The 17002-nt window shown below is 40.1% G+C and overlaps 1 protein-coding gene across 2 annotated transcripts; it reads left to right on the plus strand.

Moving 5' to 3' along the window:
- Positions 1-3721: 3721 nt before the first annotated feature.
- Positions 3722-13612, plus strand: C8H1orf52 (chromosome 8 C1orf52 homolog). Of its 2 annotated transcripts, none has more exons than XM_029948852.1 (3): positions 3722-4099; positions 4747-4945; positions 5285-5993. In XM_029948852.1, exons 1-3 carry the CDS (start codon positions 3824-3826, stop codon positions 5296-5298), a joined length of 489 nt encoding a protein of 162 aa, XP_029804712.1. In that variant the 5' UTR covers positions 3722-3823; the 3' UTR covers positions 5299-5993. The 2 variants fall into 2 exon arrangements, with proteins under 2 accessions (XP_029804712.1, XP_029804710.1); XM_029948850.1 differs by lacking the exon at positions 5285-5993 and adding an exon at positions 9948-13612 and having other exon boundaries at positions 3764-4099.
- The last annotated feature ends 3390 nt before the right edge of the window (positions 13613-17002 follow it).

A 17002-nucleotide genomic window follows, 5' to 3' on the forward strand; every position in this document is an offset into this window, starting at 1 on the left:
GTTTATAGAAAAATTGAGCAGAAAGCACAGAATTCCCAGATACCCCTTCTTCCTCTGTTTTCCATTTTCACATCTTGGATTAGTGTGGCATATTCATTAGGATTGATGAACTAGGCTTAAAACATTAACTCAGTAGTTTACATTAGGATTCACTCTATGCTGTACAGTTCTATAGGCTTTGACAAATGCATAAAGTCATGTATCCGCCAGGATAATATCAGCATAGTTTCACTGCCCTAGAAATTTCCTGTGTTCCAGTTACTTGTCTCTTTTTCTTCCCTCCCCCTTCCAACTCTGGCAACTACTGATTTTTTCATTGTCTCTGTAGTTTTTTTTCCAGGAGGTCACATAGTGGGAATCATATAGTATGTAGCCTAAGTTTTCTGTATGTCTTCATGGTGAGCATCTTTGGTCAACATGTTGCTCTTAGGCAAGGTCAAACACTGGCAAATTAGCAACAGGCCAGGATAATGGTGATTTTTTTTTAAGTTTTTTTCGTTCTGTTTGGGGGTTTGGGGGCTTATTTTGATAAAGTTTTTTATTTTAATTAATTTATCAACCTTTTGTGCTTAGTGATTTTTGTCTCCTGTTTTAGAGATCTTTGTTTATCTTAATGTCATGATGATATTCTATGTTCTTTTCTGGAAACTTGATTGTGTTAGTGTCACAATTGGCTATAGAACTCATTAAAAAGTAATTTCTGTGTATGGTATAAGGTAGAAGTCAAGTCTTTATGCAATATAAAAAGAGAACAGAAAGTTCCAGGCCCTGGCCTTACCTTATATCAGTGGATACCCTACTTTTGACTTTGAGGGAAAAAAGCAAACCAAGAAGTAAATGCGTCTGTAGTTGTTTAGTGTAATCTCATGAAGGCTCTCTGAAAGGAGAACTGAAGTAATCTCAGGATAAAGTAAATGACTCAAAATCACACCACTATTTAGGATTAAAATCCAGGGCTGTTTGGCTCCACAGTCCTTGGTCTTCCCACAACTCCATGCTCTTAGTGAAAGGCAAAAGAAAAAAGCATTTCAGGAAGGAGGCCTATCTTGTTAAAAGGACCGTGAAGCTGTCACACAAAGGCTGTTGGCAGCTCAGCTAACAGATTCCTGTTACTCAAGCTGGGTACCCCAACCCCAGAGGCCAGTTTTAAAAGCCACAGGATAAATGTGATAATCTTAGTGTCAGTTTTACTCCATAATCAGTAATTTTAAATATTTTTTCTATATGAAAATAAAAGCTGTATTAGGGACTAGTATATAAAATTTACATACATTTTCGAGATATTATACTGTATGTCCCCCAAATTTTATGCTCATGGGGCTGTGGGCTGCACTGTATCAGCTTTACCTACAGAGGGGCTGGAGACTCAGGCCAGCCACGTGAGCAATCAACTATGTCTATGTAGACTGAATCCCAATTAAAACTGGACACCAAGGCCTGGGTGAGCCTCCTGGCTGGCAATACTCTGTGCACCCCATCACATATCGTTGCTGCAAGAAGTTAATACTGTCTAACCTCAATGGGGTGAGGACATTGGAAGTTCTGTGTGTGGAAGTCTCCTGGACTCCACCCTCTTTTCTTGGCTGATTTTAATTTGTATCTGTTTGCTGCAATAAACCACAACCAAGAGTAAAACAACTTGCAGTGGGTTTTGTGAGTCCTTACAAAAACTTGTATTTGCTATCAGAAGTAAGAACGCATCAGGGAAATACAAATCAAAACCACACTGAGGTACCACCTCACACTGGTCACAGTGACTAAAATTAACAATTCCAAAAACAGGTGTTGGTGAGGATGTGGAGAAAGGGGAACCTTCTTGCACTGTTGATGGGAACACAAACTGGTACAGCCACTCTGGAAAACACTGTAGAGGTTCCCCAAAAGATGAAAAATAGAATTCCCCTATGGCCCAACAATAGCACTACTAAGAATTTATCCAAAGGATACAGGAATACTGATTTGTAGGAGTACATGTACCCCAATGTCTATATCAGCACTATCAATAATAACCAAATTATGGAAAGAGCTCAAATGTCCATCAACCGATGAATGGATAAAGAAGATGTGGTTTATATATCCAATGGAATACTACTTGGTGATGAAAAAGAATGAAATCTTGCCATTTGCAACAACGTGGATGGAACTGGAGGGTATTGTGCTAAGTGAAATAAATTCATCAGAGAAAGATACCATATGTTTTCACTCATATGTGGAATTTGAAAAACTTAACAAAAGACCATGGGTGAAGAGAAAGAAAAATGAATTACAAACAGAGAGGGAGGCAAACCATAAGAAATTCTTAAATACAGAGAAAACTGAGGGTTGATGGGGGGGGAGGCAGGGAAAATGGGTGATGGGCCTTGAGGAAGGCACTAGAGGTTGAATGTAAGTGATGAATCACAGGAATCTACTCCTGAAGCTAAAACTACACTGTATACACTGTATGTTAGCTAACTTGACAATTTTTTTTAAATGGATGGTTTTGGGTATCCCCAAACTTTGCACTTTGGGGGCATCGTTTTCCTCTGCCAACATAGGTACTTGGATGGAAATTTTGAGAAAACACTCATTCAAAACTACACATTCATAAATTATTATAATCCACATTATTTGATTATCTACTCTGTGAAAGGCACTGATCTGGGCATCAGGAATATAAAAATGAACACAACACAAGCCAGTTCCTCCCCTGGGAAGGAGGAATGAACAAGACAGACATAGCTCTGGCCCCTGGAGCCTACCCCCAGCAGGAACAGCAAGTTATGAATGCGTGTATCATCTAAATGAGCAGGTATCCTTTCCTGGGCACTGCGTTTACAGCCAACTTTTTCAGTTTCATTTAAGTGTCTTTCCTTTTAGATCACTAGGAGAAGTAAAAGATTTCTAGTTTCCATGGTGACTAGGTTATATCATTTACTAAGATAGGGAACACAGGCAGAAACAAGTCATATGGAAAGACAAGTTACTGATCTAGTAATTAAGTATTTGAGGCCTCAGCTGGAGGCTCCACATGGAAAGTTTAAGAGCCAGGTGGAGATCTGGTCCAGAGTTTGGAGGGAAAAATTGAGGCGGGAGACCCAGATTTGGGAGTCACAAGCACAAGCTAAAGCCATGAAAAGCGATGGGCTGACTTGCAACTTTGTAACGCCCTCTACAAAATATTGTATTGTTGAAAGATGAGATAATATGTTGGGAAATAACAGCGCAAAGCAAGAATGTAAGAAAGGGGACAATGAGAAGCCAGACACTTGAGATCCTTGGAATGGTGGATGCAATTAATCCAAGGGGAATTTCATTAAAGAGAGTTGTTCAGAGTCCACTGGAAATGAAGTCAAGCAGGAGAGGATTTAGTTTGTGACGTGATAAGTCCACAAACCATAGAAGCTGTGTTTCAGGACGTCTGGGGGAAAGCAAGCATAATGAGAGTAATTTTTATTTTGAGGATGAGATGTAGTGGGTTCAGAAGAAATACTGGTGTCTCTGAACAATGGCTAAGGTGAAGTGGCAGTGAAAAAACAAATTCTTATCTCTTATCTGCCTTTAATAAATTCTTATTGAATGCTGAAAGTTTTGTTGGGACCACTGCTTCAGGACCTGCCTCTTGTCAGGGTTCCTCAGAAAGGAGCATAAGCACCCCTGCTAGGCAACGTGCGTGCCCGCCTCCAGCCTACAGCCCTGGCCGAGAAGCAGGAACGCGGCGTGGCCGTTAGGGGGCGCAGGCCCCGAACGCCTCTGCGAGACTTGGGGCGGAGCCAACGGCGGGACGGGCCCTGGAGCAGCTTCCGGCTTCCGGCGGAGCCCCCCGTCGTCGCGCGCAGCCGTCATGGCGGCCGAGGAAAAGGACCCTCTGAGCTATTTCGCGGCTTATGGGAGCAGCAGCTCAGGCTCCTCGGGCGAGGAGGATAATAGCGAACCGGAGGAAACAAGTCGCAGGGCCCCCGATCCTGCGAAGTCGGCGGGAGGCTGTGGGAACAAGGAGGAGAAACGGCTGCCGGGACCCGACGAACTGTTCCGGAGCGTGACTCGCCCGGCCTTTCTCTACAATCCGCTCAACAAACAGATAGACTGGGAGAGGCACGTCGTTAAGGCGCCTGAGGAGGTGAGGTTCCCGACCCGATATCCCGGTCGTAGTCCCGGCCTCCGCCCCCTTCCTCCTGAGCCCTCTCCTGGGGACCGGCAGTCTGTTCCCGCACACGCAGTCACCTCCTGCGGGTTGCCGCACCGCCCCCTCCCACCTCCAGCCCTGGGGAGCCGGGGCCCCTTCCCCAGCCTGGTGGGTGTCGGACCGACCCGCAGCCCCCGCCCCCTTGTGAGGAGACCCAACCTCCGCGCTCGGTGCCCCGACCCCGCGCTGCGAGGACTAACGGTGGTGACTCCCCCGCCCCCCCCCCGCTGCAGCTTCTCCCCGAGACCCCTTCCCTTTGACGCCGAAGTGCCTGCGGTGCTGCCTCCAAGACAGTGTCTGCTGCAGCCTCCTGAAGGGGTCAGCCTTGGCGTAGTATCTCTGAGACTGGATTCTTCTTTGGTAATTAAAAGTTACTAGCTTTATTCATATAGGGAACCCTTTGGCTTTTCACTTAACAGTATTGTGATTTTGATGGGGAAAAAAAATGTGTCTTTAAACCTTTAAAAAAAAAAAAAGAAGCCCAGCCTGAACACTGAGCGAACGGCAGGGAGGTGCATGTACCGCACCGACTGTAGGAACCTCGGTTCGTCACGGTGCGTCTTAATGTGTTTGCTTAACAGCCTCCAAAGGAATTCAAAATATGGAAGTCAAACTATGTACCACCTCCCGAGACCTACACTACTGAGAAGAAACCTCCCCCTCCAGAGCTGGACATGGCAATAAAATGGTCTAACATATATGAGGACAATGGTGACGATGCCCCACAGAATGCTAAGAAAGCTAGGCTCCTGCCTGAAGGGGAGGAGACAGTGGAATCAGGTAAGGCGAGGCAGACTCCCTTGATAATGCCTTTTGGTCCCTGTGATGAGTTTTAAAAGGAGACATTTCGTGAGTGAAATTTAAATCTAGCGGTTTATCGAATTAATTATGGTGTATGATTATGATTATTACTTTTTGCTGTATTTTTGAGAAGGATTGTATATATTTCGGCTTGAAAGTGAAATCTCTGAAAGCTCAACTTACTGTGTTTTAGAAAAAGATCGTGTGATTCAGGCTTTGAGGAGAAATCTCCGCTCTCCCAGCCAATAGCATGTGTGATGTGTGGTGCCTCATTACGACAGAGCCGGTTAATTCAAGGATTCTTTCTTGTGATTGCAGCTTTGAAGCGCTGAAGGCTTCATTTCATAGTAAAGCAGTTGTGGTTTAAAGCCAGATTTAGTGTGACAAAGTGAAGTTAATTGAGTATCACTACATGGTAATAACGACGTCGTTGACTTGTTTATGATATCATAATTTCATCTCTTCTTTAGAGTGTAAGTAACCACAGTAATCTCCGCTTTTCCCGAAGCCAGCCCCCAGACGCCATCCTTCACCCTGCAGCTAGTGCTCGCTTTCTAAAAGTCCTGCCTGATCATGTAACTCACCTGCCTAAAACCCTTCACCAACAGCATAAAGTCAGAGCCTTCTCATAGCCCTGCCTTTCTCTCCACCTTTACTTCAAATGGTGCTTTGTCCAGCATTTGAAGATCTTAAAATTGAAACCTGAGTAGACTGCTATCTTACGGTTCCACGCCTTTCAGTGTATGTTGCATATTAGTCTGGAATGTTCTTCCCTCTCTCTCTCTCTGGCTGTTAAACTCAATCATCCTTCAAAATCCAATTCAAAGACAAATGTCAACACTTACCTCAAATCATTTGTTCCTCTGTACCTTGTATCTGCTAATGCTGTTGATTGCACACAACCATTCTTTATGAGATTGTTTGTTCATAAATCTGTCTCCTTTATGAAAAGGAGTTCCTTTACAGTTTGTAGTACATTTTAAATACTCAGTGGTAGACCTCCTGGGTGGCTCAGTCAATTGAGCGTCAGACTTCAGCTCAGGTCATGATCTCATGGGTCTGTGAGTTTGAGCCCCACATCGGGCTCTGTGCTCACAGCTCAGAGCCTGGCGCCTGCTTCACATTCTGTGTCTCCCTCTCTCTCTCTGCTCCTCCCCCAGTGGTGCTCTGTTTCTCTCTGTCTCTCTCAAAAATAAACATTCAGTGGATAATTGTTGAATTATACTAAATTTTTATGAAAGGACATGCCAGTTAAACAAGTTTCTGATGGTTTCATGAATCAAGGGCTACTTAGCTCTGTTTAAGAGAAAGGATAACTAACCGGTGGTTCTTCAATTTTGATTCTACTTGGCTTTTCCATTTCTTTTACTGATGTTACAGTGTGGATTAGAAATCAGTAATGAAGGCATATCTTCAGTAAATGGCATCCTTTTAGAAATGCCAAAATGAAGTTGGCATTTAAAAAACTTCATAGTATGGTATTTTATGTAATTAATAAAAAACACTTTCGCATAAATAATATTTAATCCTTACAACACCTTGTGAAACCACATAGGGAAATGTGGAAATGACAGCTTCATGTGACTTGTCCACAGTCACAAAATTAGAAAGTGCCAAGCTGTAAATAGGTACTTACCCGCAATTTTTAGAGTTTATTGTCCTTAGCAGCCTAGTACAGAAGTGGTGCATGATTCATTGTTACTGTTTTATATAGCCAACAAAACAGTTTTGGATTAAATAATGGTCCTAAGCAAATTCACACAGCTGAGAAAAGGCAGAAAAAGAAAAATTCAGGTCTTTAAATGGAAATGATGCCTCTTTAAGTTGGTGTTTAGTCTCTTAATGTTTTGACGCTGTAGTGCTTGTAGCTATTTCGTAGGAAGAAAGACCACTAGAGTTGATATTCAAGCAAGGTACCATAGGTTGGTGCTCTGTCTTTGTTCCTATATGGAAAAAGTGAGGATTATCTAGCAGAACAAACTGAAAGAATTCTCTTTTTTTTTTTACAGCTTGCCTATTGAGTTCAGATATGTAATTCAGATTTCAGATGGGCATTGAGTTCAGATAGGTATGGGAATATTGTAATTCCCACAAATAATATGTTATTTTGATTATGTGATGGTCCTTTGTCAGCAAGTGTATATGTATACAGTACAACAAAAGAACCCAATGCTCAGACAGTTTAATCCTTGATCATAAGGCTAAAAGATAATCTTGACATCTTTATTCTATTTTTTTAAGTTTACATATTTTAAGAGAGAGAATCCACAGCAGGCTTCATGCTGTCAGCACAGAGCCTGACAAGGGGCTTGATCTCACAAACCGTGAGACAGGACCTGAGTCGAGATCAAGAGTCTGACACTTGGGGCGCCTGGGTGGCTCAGTTGGTTAAGCATCCAGCTTCGGCTCAGGTCATGCTCTCACGGTTCGTGGGTCTGAGCCCCCACTGGGCTCTGTGCTGACAGCTAGCTCAGAGCCTGGAACCTGCTTCGGATTCTGTGTCTCCCTCTCTGACCCTCCCCTGCTCGTGCTGTCTCTCTCTCTCAAAAAAAAAAATTAATTTTTAGATTATTAAATTATTTTTACTTTTTCTTCTCATTTTTTTAAATGTTTATGTTTGAGAGTGAGAGAGCAGGGGAGGGGGAGAAAGAGGGGGAGAGAGAGAATCCCCAGCAGGTCCAGGCTATCAGTGCAGAGCCCAGCATGGTGCTGGGTCCCACTAACTGTGAGGTCAGAACCTGAGCAGATACCAGGAGTTGATCACTTAACCAGCTGGCACCCAGGTGCCCCCTCTTTCTCATTTTTTGCACTTTGGCCATTTTTTGCCAGTTAACTTCTTACAGATTTTTTTAAAGTTTATTTTTTTAAAGTTTTTAAATATCTATTGACAGACAAAGAGAGACAGAGTGTGAGAAGAGGAGGGGCAGAGAGAGAGAGGGAGACACAGAATATGAAACAGGCTCCAGGCTCCCAGGTGTCAGCAGAGACCCCTATGCAGGGCTCAAACCCAGGAACCATGAGATAGGACCTTAGCCAAATTAAGATGCTTAACCAGGTAACCAACTGAGCCACCCAGGCACCCTCTTTTTTTTTTTTTAAGATCTGGAAAGATTCAAATCAAAACTCACTAAGCCTTGCTACTTACTAGCACTTCTTGTTTGATAATTATGAAGTTCAGATCACCAAGGCTTAGATATTAATTGTAGCTTTATTGACATGTACTTAATCGCAAAATCCTAGCTAACGTACTAATGTATTTTTTTTTAAAGAATAGAGAAAGTTCATTATTAATAAAGTTAACTAATTTACCTCAGGTGGCATGAATTCCATATTCCTTACTAGTACATCATCTGTGGTATATGGCTCAGAGTAGAAGCTCATTAATACTGATAAATGAACATTCAGGGTGGTTTTGTTTGTTTTGTTTTTCCTGCTCTGGTTTTTAAGGCAATGCCTTGTTATGTCACTTGGTGGCAGTAGCTCTTCAAATTACTGATAGGAAATTATTTTTTGAACCTCAGTAGTTTATGTTTTTGTTAATTCAGTAAATTTATGTTCGATAGATTAAAAGCAGAAGTGTCTCAGGATCATCTTTTTAATAATATGTCAACAGTGGATTTTATAGCAGAGTTAGAAAGTAATTTCAGTTTTTATACTGTTGAAAATAATCTCAGGCAAGGATGATTAAACTCCAATTTAAAGAAACAAAGGCCATGGCGTATTTGAGCTGCATGTTACATCAGTTGGTTTGTACGTTATTTTTGTGTATATATGATAAACTACTGATTAAAACTCTGATTTGTAAATTCCTAGGAAAATTCATTGAATTTTATTTTATCTTCCTGCTTATATAAATCCATAAGTGCTTTAGGAAGTATGGGAATAACATTGTCATACTGGGCTTTAAGATGAATGAAGATGAATCACCTGTTGTTTCTAATCATTCTCCACATCAACAAAGGAGATATTCTGAGTATGGTGCAGTTAGGAGAAGAGAACTAAAGGCTTAAGGTTGTAAATGTATTTCCTCCATAAGGAGTTTGTGGTGTGATAGCAGCTTCCCCAATTTTTTGTTTTTAAAATATTTATTTTTATTATTATTATTTTATTAAGTAATTTTATTAAGCTCTACTCCCAACATAGGACTTGAACTCTTGAACCTGAGATCAAGAGTTGCATGTTCTACTGACTGAGCCAGTCAGGTGCCCTAGCTTTCCCAGTTTTTTAATATGAAGGTCCCTTTCAATATCAAAATATTTTCTAGACCACCATATGATAGATGTTGAACTTTGGATATCTGTTGATTGTGAAAGTAAAACCAAAAATGCAATGAGTTCGGTAATGTGCTTAAAATAATTTTATATTTTAAAATGAATTCCTTCTACATATCATCCTATCTATATGGAGTTCTTAAAATAAAGCCACACATTGTTCAGAGAGAAAATACAGTTTTAGTGAAACATCTACCTGTGAGTGCTTTTTAAATTTCAAAATAATAAGGGTGGGGGTTGTAAATAGCGAGGGGAGTTGTTCTGTGGGGAGAGAGAGCAGATTGGAAGGGAAAGAACAGTTGTAACCACTTAAATAGTGTCATGGTCGGATTGATACTCTTAGTAAAAAGAGAATGTATTCCATTTTGAATCTACTCCAAAGTGTAGATTATTTAAATATACACAAGATATAAGCTGCAGAATATATTTGGGAATAGCTTTTTTTCAGAACGGATCCGATTTTCTCATTTTTAAACTACCTTAATACAGCACTAAAATGTCACTTTGAGAATTTTGATTAACACTGCAATTTAAAAATTTATTTCTACCTGCACTTGAAAATCAGTTCTAAAACTTAATTTTTGGTTTTTATTAGGAAAGTGAAAGAAACAGAGGTTGAAGATAATGATTTTGGTCTGAAGTCAATGAAATTTTAATACTTAAGTTTTTTTTTTAATTACTGATTGAAACTTTTCCTTTCCTGTTTAAAGATGATGAAAAAGATGAGCGTACTTCTAAAAAGCGCAAAGTAGAACCAGGAGAACCAACAAAGAAGAAAAAGTAGAAAATGACATCACAAGAATTTCTGGACTGCGAAACTTGTTGAAACGGTTTTTTTGGGCAGATTAAGTTGATATTTTAAATTATTATAAAACAACATCTCCCTGAAAGTACATGTTAAATAATAATAAGTATTGCTGTGGGAACTTTTCACTGTAGAATTCATTTTTTTATTTAAAACTTTATTTAAAACCAAGTGGTGATTTGTGCTTGTGAAATTGACAACACTTGGAAGCATTCTTGCTGTCACAGAATTGGTGAATACTTCGAAAGTTTGGTCACATGTTGATATGCCAATGTTCTATGAACCTTTTATAAAGGAATATATTTTTAAAGTAAATATATTGTAATGTACTGTGAACTTGTAGGGTGCTTTTCAGCAGTGTTTGTACAGTGTAAATAGATCATGGAAATAAAATTACTTATTCAATATTGTTATTACTGCATAACATTAACATTTGAATATTTGTGACAAGTACCCTCTTTGCCACGTGGGGTTTTAACAGTAGGTATTACCGTCTAGGGAGTGCCTCTTGCATACCAGGTGCTTTGTGGGTGCTTTTCCTCTGCTCTTCAAACAGCCTGATAAAGCAGGGAATAGCGGCTTCATTTTATAATAGAGATTAACTTATTCAGAGTTCCACAGTGAGTGATCCAGGATGTTGTGATTTAACTCCGGATACTTGAACTCCAGAATCATCAAATTAAGCCACCTACCCACCACTCAAAATTTAGTTCTCTTGTAAAGGAATTGCCTTGTCCTCTCTTGTTGGGTACTCTCTGTGGTAATTAGGGAGATCTCCTTCCCTCACTGTGTTACTGCACCTTACCATGTAAGCCTTATACGATGGTTTTTTGTTAATTTCCCTGTTAAATAGTTAGCTGAAGATAAGGATTCTCTATAAAGAATTGCCAGATGTAGCAAATAAAAATACAGGATACCCAGTTAAATTTGAATTTTATCGTTACAAATAATGTTTTTGTATGTGTAATATTTGGGGCAACTTACACTAAAACTTTATCTGAAACTCATTTAACTGAGTATCTTGTGTATTATCTGGCAACACTACTTCTATTGTGTTGTCTCTACATAGTTCCTATTTTAATGCTTTACATATAGTAATAAAATCAACAAGGGGTGGTCGGGAAATGAATAGTCTCTGATTTTACTTCTACAGTCCAAAATATAGTGTGCTTATTTGTAGCATTTTAAACTATAAAAAGGAGGGGTTCTCAATCATTCCATGATTCTTAATGCCGTTAAGAGACAAGACTTGATTACAGGACCCTGTACATTTAGTGTATGAGAAAAAGACATCGGTCTTTGAGTTTAAAAAATATCCCCAGTCCAGTTGTTTTTCTTGGTGCTGGAAACCAGTATTGGAAAAAGTATTAAATTTGTTTACTAAAACATGGATCAAGTAGATTAAAATCTGTAAACGTCATTAAAATGATGACGCCAGCCCTGGTGTTCTGTGGAATGAGGAAGGAACACAACAGTATGATGGCCTCAGTAGATCTCAGACTTACAAACACTAATTGTATTGCTGCTTATCCTCTAGGTTTACAGCTATCTGATTCCCCAAATTGAAGTAATTCGTAAAGCAAGTTTTCTGCGTAAAACCTTGTATATGAATAATTTGGAGGACTGTGGTGTCATATTAAGGAATGGCATCAAGGAATAAAGCATGACTCCAGTGTGACACCAAACTAAACAAATAGAATTATAATTTTGAGACTGTGATTCCCAAATCTGGAGAAGTTTGTAGTCTGGATACATATATTAGTGGAGCAGATATCTCAAGAAGCTACTGAAATATTACAAGATTTAAAAACTAGCATGAAGGCACACCTTGTACAAAAAACAGAAAACCAGCAAGCCTGTCTGGAAGTCTAACCTCTTTTTATCACCCATTGGTTCAGCTCCTAGTTTAACCTGATTAGTTTATGATGACAAACTAGATAACTAGATCAGTCCCTAGTGGTGCTTCGAGCCCCCCTTCTAGAAGGTAACAGTGAGGCTGGCAGGGAGGAATAAATACCACTTTTTTGGAAAAGGGATTGATACTTTAGACAGGATGGGTAGTGTCTACACTTGGGAGATCATTAGGTACCTGCTGGGAGATGTATACCTATGCGAGTACAGGTCAAGGTAGTTGTAATTTAGGAAGAAGGAGGCTAAATATTTTGCAGCAGTCTGAATCTGCCATATGTGTTTCACAGGGTTTCTTTTCAGAATGTGGCCAAAAAACAGTCCAAGTTGTTTCTCTTTTAGAGAATCAAGGCACTTAATATTCCTGATTGTTTTCCTCATCTTTAAGGAAGTTAAAGCCACATGAGGCATAAATGGCTTGCTTTTGAGAACTAAGCATTTGTGTGTCATATTTTAAAATTCAAAGTGTGAATAGCATTATGGAGTTGTGTGGAAAACATTCTAACTGGAATCAAAGAACGTTACTGAGAAAAATTGACGCTGTTTTTAGCCATTAAAATACAGATGTTACCTGAACTTATTTGTAAACTTGCAACTTCCTATTTGAAACCCTTAATGCTGTGTAGTGCTTTTGAGTTCACAAAGTTCAGTCACATAGCATTTCGTTTTCCAAAAACCTAATGAGATAGTTTTTATCATTACCAAATTAGGGAAAACCAGCTAAAGCAATATACCCACAAATATGTTTAGTTAGCTTCAGAATCTGCAATCCCATTCTATGTAAGATTTATGGAGATTTACGTATTATCAGTGCAAAGCATTGTGTTAGGAACAAAGAATCCATCTTTAAGCGAAGTCAGTTGGTAGCCATTAGGAGAAGGGACAGGCAGGGACTGAGTCCTACCAGTTGGAGTAGTTCAGTAGAGCGGTAAGGATCTGCTTGAACTAAGGCGTCGGGAGAAGAGACGGATATGAGGAACTCATAACAGCTCAGTTGGATATAAAGGCAGCCAACTATACATATATTTAATTAAAATATAAGTGGGCTAATGCAGGTTTGAACATAACCTACATATAAAACATGTTGCCACACCACACAAAGCCCTACTAGAGATATTTTTAAAATGTAATTATTTTTACAGGTATCCGAACTCAGCAACTTTGAATAGGTCACATTTTTGACTAGTTAAAACCATAACTGGACTTTAAAATATTTCATTGGTGGAATTTTCGATGTTAGCATTTTTGTGTCCATATTCACTGCTATTTCACTACTCCATTATCACTTGGTACAGAAGTTCTAGACATTTTTAGGGAAAAAAAAAGTTAAATTCCCAGCAAGTGTTTTGGACTTTTCATTAAATTCTAAAGCTTTCTCTTTTTTCTTTACATAGTTACATAGTTTTCCTGATTTGAAGCATGGCATTGCATTGTAATGCAAAAAAAAAAAAAAAAAAGGCTACCAAGAAGCATTTGTATGTGTGGTCCACGGTAGAGGGACTCTGCCTTTCATTGACTAAGACAATGCCTGGCACATGGAAGATACTCGATACAACTTGTAATTGGTGATGGTGAACTGATTTTTTCCCCTCTGGTTTAGGGGTGGTCCTCCAGAGGCTTGTGTTTCCAGTTACATGGGCCAATAAATCTTAACAATTTAAACCAGTTTAGTTCAGTTTTGTCATTTTCCATCCAACATATCCTAATTGATGTGAAACTCTTTTTACTCCCTTGGTTTCTTATAAGGCCCCATGTTATCCTGGTTCTCTTTATTCTCTCTGGCTCCTTCACTTCCAGTTGCCCTCGAATGCCGGTGTAGCCTATGTTGTTGCCTTCCCATTCTCTACACTGGTTCTTGATTTCAGCCAAGTTCACGGCTGCCACAATCAGTCACACTATGATGGTTGCCTGTACTGTATGGTATGTCACAATGCGCTTATGAAACCCTAGATTTGTGTATCCAATTGCACATCTCTGCTTGAGTCTCAGAGGCTGCTCACATTAAGTATATCCAAAACCAAAAACATTGTGTCAAAATCCATACCCCCTCCTATATTTTGTTACTGGTTAGAGTCACCCTCGACCCCAAAATCCATCCTCTGCCTCACATGGGTTTAGTTACTAAATCCTAGGGGTTCTCTCTCCTTATTCTCACATACTAATCCCCCTCTAATGAGTCATTTATAATTCCCCAGCTATGCTAGTTGCAAAATTCTATGTGTTCAGTTGTACCATTTGCTTAGCCCGGCCTTTCTCATTTTACTTAGTGAACTCCCTCTTATCCTCCAAGATAAGAATCCAGGTACATACATACCCCCTCTCCTGTGCAGATCTCTGCTTCTGTACCTGTCCATTGCTCTTCCCTATGCTCAGTACCAAATAGCCGACATTAGCTGCGTGCTTTATGAAACCAGCAACCAAAGGGTTAATGGGACTAATCACAGCTGCAGACTAATAAGTGCAGCTGCAACTTTTTACCCAGATGTTTTTCATATGCCTTTAAATCTTTCTGACACTGCTTCAAGAGGTGGATTTGAGGCTTGCCCTCCAGTCTCCTTGTTTGGCTGCCTCTCAAACCCCCTCCTTGCTGTATACTCAGTGTCTCAGCGATTGTCTTTTCTGCGAATTGGGCGGATGAACTTGGATCTGATTGCGTTACTACGTGCCAGGCATTGTTCTTGGTGCTTTGCATGTATTAACTCATTTAATTTGATGAGGTAGGTGCTCTTACTAGCCCTACATACCCCGGGGGAGAGAAAACTGAGGTACCGAGAGGTTAAGTGATTTGCTCCAGGTGGTAGAGCTGGGACAGCAGGCAGTCTGGCTCCAGACCGCTCTCACTCCTTTCTCTGTACTGGAGGGGATGAAGGAGCGCCTGGATGAACCCATAGATTGATTTATTAATTTGTATGTGTTTCATTCAAAGGACTTACCTCTAGAAGGCACTCTGAATATTTGGAGGATTAATGAATCCCAAACCAATTCACTAACCAGAGACATAGCATTTGCTTAATACTATGGAAAGTCAATAAGTATGTGTTTTAGGAAGATTAATGTCTATTTCAATGAGTTAGCTTATTTATCACTTACTTGAAGTATTTTAATTGAAAGCTTTAAAGCAATAGGGCTGAGGATATGCCCCTTCCCCTCCAAAAATATTTTTTAGCTTTTCAGCTCTTTTTCAGTCTACAGTTTTTTATGCAAAGTGAAGTCACTTTAACTCATAAATTCTGCCTCAGGTATTTTTTCTAACCTTTCAAATGATGGCTTGAGTTTAGAATCATAGCACCAGGGCCTGGAAGGCCCAGGTCCTCTGGGACAGCCTTACCAGAATATAGAACTGTCTTCTCTGTGATCTTTGTCTCTCATTTCTAGGTTCACAGATGAGCCCACAAAATGACAGGTTTACAGGCTGGATTTGAAAAGTCACTTCCTGTGCGTCTGTAATATTTTGGTTCTCAGGGTCTGGAACTCCTGTTCCTTACCCTGTGTTTACCATTTTCTGAAAAAGAAAAAAAACAGAACATTTGGTGCATATAATTGAAGTAAAAGTACAGCTCTGTTCCTGGCATAATTACCTGTCTTTGTTTCTATGCGGGCCCAAAATTCCAGCAACCTTCTCTATCACCCTGGGGAGTCTGCATTAACATCTTAAATTTAGAAGTCCTGACAGAAACTGCAATGGAATAACAAAACAATCACTTCCAGCTAAGGAGGTGACTTGCCTGAAAGTGCAGTTATAAGCAAGCCCACTCAGAATTAACTCCGCTGAGGCTCATATGGCAGGAGGACTTTCAGACCCTTTTGCTAGTTATCAGTTTGGAAACACCCCCCTCACACACACACACACCCCGGATTCAACAGTCCTAGAAACTTCCTCCTCTTTTTACCAAGCTCTGCCTCAGGCCTTCCCCTCCAACCCTCTCCTCAAAGACAAAAAGTGGCCTCCAAGCCTAATTTCTTCCATAGCATCTGACGTCCACATGTCCAATATGTGAGGCATAAACTCTTCATTTTTTTCTCTTAATTTAGGCTTAATTACTTGAGCTCCAAATCCTGCCCATCCCTGCATCCCTCCGTACCAAACCAATTAGAATGATAATCTGAGCCACCCGTGGCCACAGATCTGTTAAAGCCTGTTACTGAGGTTAACAAATGAGAGGGTTAATTTCTCTAGATGGCTCCACAGTTGGTGAAGAAAGATGACAAGGTTTTACAGTCATAGACGGCTTCTGAGTTTTCAAACTTTTTTGCCAACACCACGCTACCGCCCAGGAGAAGAGCTTACTCTGGGGTCCAGCCTGTCTGGAGGTAAGGGACTTAACTCGGAATTGAAGCGCTTGGAATTCACGGCTGCCTGTGAAAGAGGGCCTCTCCCCGCCCTGCTGCTGCAACTGTGTAAAAAAGGTATTGATGCTTTTTTAAAAGAAATAGGACTGCCAGGTCGGAGCCTCTGGTGCCAACTTGGAGCTGTTGACTTAAACCCTTAAACAGTAAGCGGCTTTTTCTAGATAATTAGACCAGGGCCCTGTATATTTTTAACTTAAACTCACCCAGTCACTTTGGCTAATTATAAATTACCCAGGTTTTTCTATTCTTTTTCCACATTTGTTTCCCCTGTAACAGTAGCAAGGCTATCCTATGTCAGTCTTACTGGGTAGCTAAACTGGAGTTCTTAATGTAATCTCTTTGCCTCAGAGGGTTTTTTTTTACGATCACATAGACTGGTGTTGAATTTTCTTTTTTTTGAAAGCCCAAGGGAGTTCGTTGAAAAAAGATGAGATTTTTTTAGCATTACCATGATTTCAACTAATTTTCCCAGCAGAGATTTGTGGAAGTGTGATAAGAAGTGATGGGGAACATGTGTTCAATCGCCTCCTCTAAGAGCCGAAGGTAAGAAACAAAATCCTTACATCACAGACGCACAGAAAACAAAAACTTACATGTTTTCTTTACTACAAATATATTTAGTCTTTTTCAAGGACAGGATCAATGGTTACACCAAAAATACAATAACAGTTGATTATATTGAAGTCACATTGTTCCAATTAA

Source organism: Suricata suricatta, chromosome 8 (genome assembly GCF_006229205.1).
Source record: "Suricata suricatta isolate VVHF042 chromosome 8, meerkat_22Aug2017_6uvM2_HiC, whole genome shotgun sequence".
In the NCBI taxonomy this organism is placed as follows: Eukaryota; Metazoa; Chordata; class Mammalia; order Carnivora; family Herpestidae; genus Suricata; species Suricata suricatta.

What these genes read in the sequence shown, in the direction of transcription:
- C8H1orf52 (XM_029948850.1), top strand. Translation starts at nt 3,824, where the DNA reads ATGGCGGCCGAGGAAAAGGACCCTCTGAGCTATTTCGCGGCTTATGGG. An exon ending in TCGTTAAGGCGCCTGAGGAG is followed by an intron (nt 4,100 to 4,746) that starts GTGAGGTTCCCG and finishes TTTGCTTAACAG; the next exon opens with CCTCCAAAGGAATTCAAAAT. An exon ending in GGAGGAGACAGTGGAATCAG is followed by an intron (nt 4,946 to 9,947) that starts GTAAGGCGAGGC and finishes TCCTGTTTAAAG; the next exon opens with ATGATGAAAAAGATGAGCGT.